Source organism: Punica granatum, chromosome 4 (genome assembly GCF_007655135.1).
Source record: "Punica granatum isolate Tunisia-2019 chromosome 4, ASM765513v2, whole genome shotgun sequence".
Classification (NCBI taxonomy): domain Eukaryota; kingdom Viridiplantae; phylum Streptophyta; class Magnoliopsida; order Myrtales; family Lythraceae; genus Punica; species Punica granatum.
In genome coordinates, this window is record NC_045130.1 from 27,801,197 (window position 1) to 27,802,352 (window position 1,156).

At 38.8% G+C, this 1,156-nt stretch overlaps 1 protein-coding gene across 1 annotated transcript; it reads right to left on the reverse strand.

The window, feature by feature from the left end:
* Positions 1 to 278: 278 nt before the first annotated feature.
* On the reverse strand, positions 279 to 890 carry LOC116205953. The gene has a single exon (XM_031538661.1). The coding sequence runs from the start codon at positions 853 to 855 to the stop codon at positions 541 to 543; it is 315 nt and encodes a 104-aa protein (XP_031394521.1). The 5' UTR covers positions 856 to 890; the 3' UTR covers positions 279 to 540.
* Positions 891 to 1,156: the final 266 nt, after the last annotated feature.

Here is a 1,156-nt window from a genome sequence, read left to right on the forward strand (position 1 = left end):
GGCTCCGCCTCTGATTATGATAATAGTGTAGCGAAGTGAAGCACACATTTGTTTGGTAATCAAGAGATTCCATGTTTGATACTCTTGGTGAGCCTACAAGTGCCCTTTTATTAATTATAAATATTTCTATGTCATTGTACTATGTTTATGAGTTATTCTTATAACGATAAAAAAAAAGTTTATTACGACCAAGAAAATTTTCAAGAAAAAGATTCCATGAGAATTTTCCGATAAATTCTAAAATTTCAAAGGAGTGGTAATTGATTTTTTTTCTTCTCTCTTCTATTTATACAAGAGATTTGTGGGTCTTGTAAAGAGAAAGGGAAATACAAAATAAATAGGCTCGGAAAGTTCCACTAATGAAAGTCGAACTTGAAATCTTTTAATTGCTGAGTGATAGTACTTGCCAATACACCACATCTCATTTCTCTCTATTCTTCTCTGACCTCCTTGATTTTCCAGGGAAAAAAAGCGAAGGGGGATTAAAAGAAAGAGGAAAGGAATGAAAAAGCATGAGAAGGTAAACTTTGGGGAATCTGTCTACATGAAAATGTATGGGAGAGTTTTCAGGTTCCTCAGCTGCTTCATGATCTGCTTGTAGACAGCTACTCTGGCCTTCCAAATCATCATAAACATCCTCTTCCTCAAACGCTTCAGCCTCTTCCCAATCTTCACCTTCAGTTTGCAGAATCTGACTCCGAGGAAATAATTAGCTCTTGTGGAGGATTGCCGAGCCTCGGCATCAGCCCTCTCAAGCACTTTATAGATCAAGAACTGCGCCCTCCTATGGTTTCTCTCATCCGGGTCTTCAGTTTCCATCTTCTTGTACGCGAAAGGTCCTCGAACATGACCCATCTTTCCTTCTATTTTCTCTTCTTCTTTGGTTCTTCTTCAGAGGTTGGTTCTATATAGGGGGAACTCAACTGGAAGGATGTGCCGCCATTGGTGTGTTACGTTGGAGGTACTAATAAAGACAAAATGTTGGGTATGAAATTACTAAATAATGTATTATACACATAGAAAGGGCTCATTGCATTGCTTCACCTAAACGACGGGGCAACTAGACATTCATCCCAATAACTTAATCTGAATCTTAGAGTTTCAACTGGGGCGGTTCACATGCATGCCAATAAAAGAATTCGGCAACCAATCGACC

Coding starts and splice junctions, on each gene's coding strand:
- LOC116205953 (XM_031538661.1), bottom strand. CDS start 855: ATGGGTCATGTTCGAGGACCTTTCGCGTACAAGAAGATGGAAACTGAA.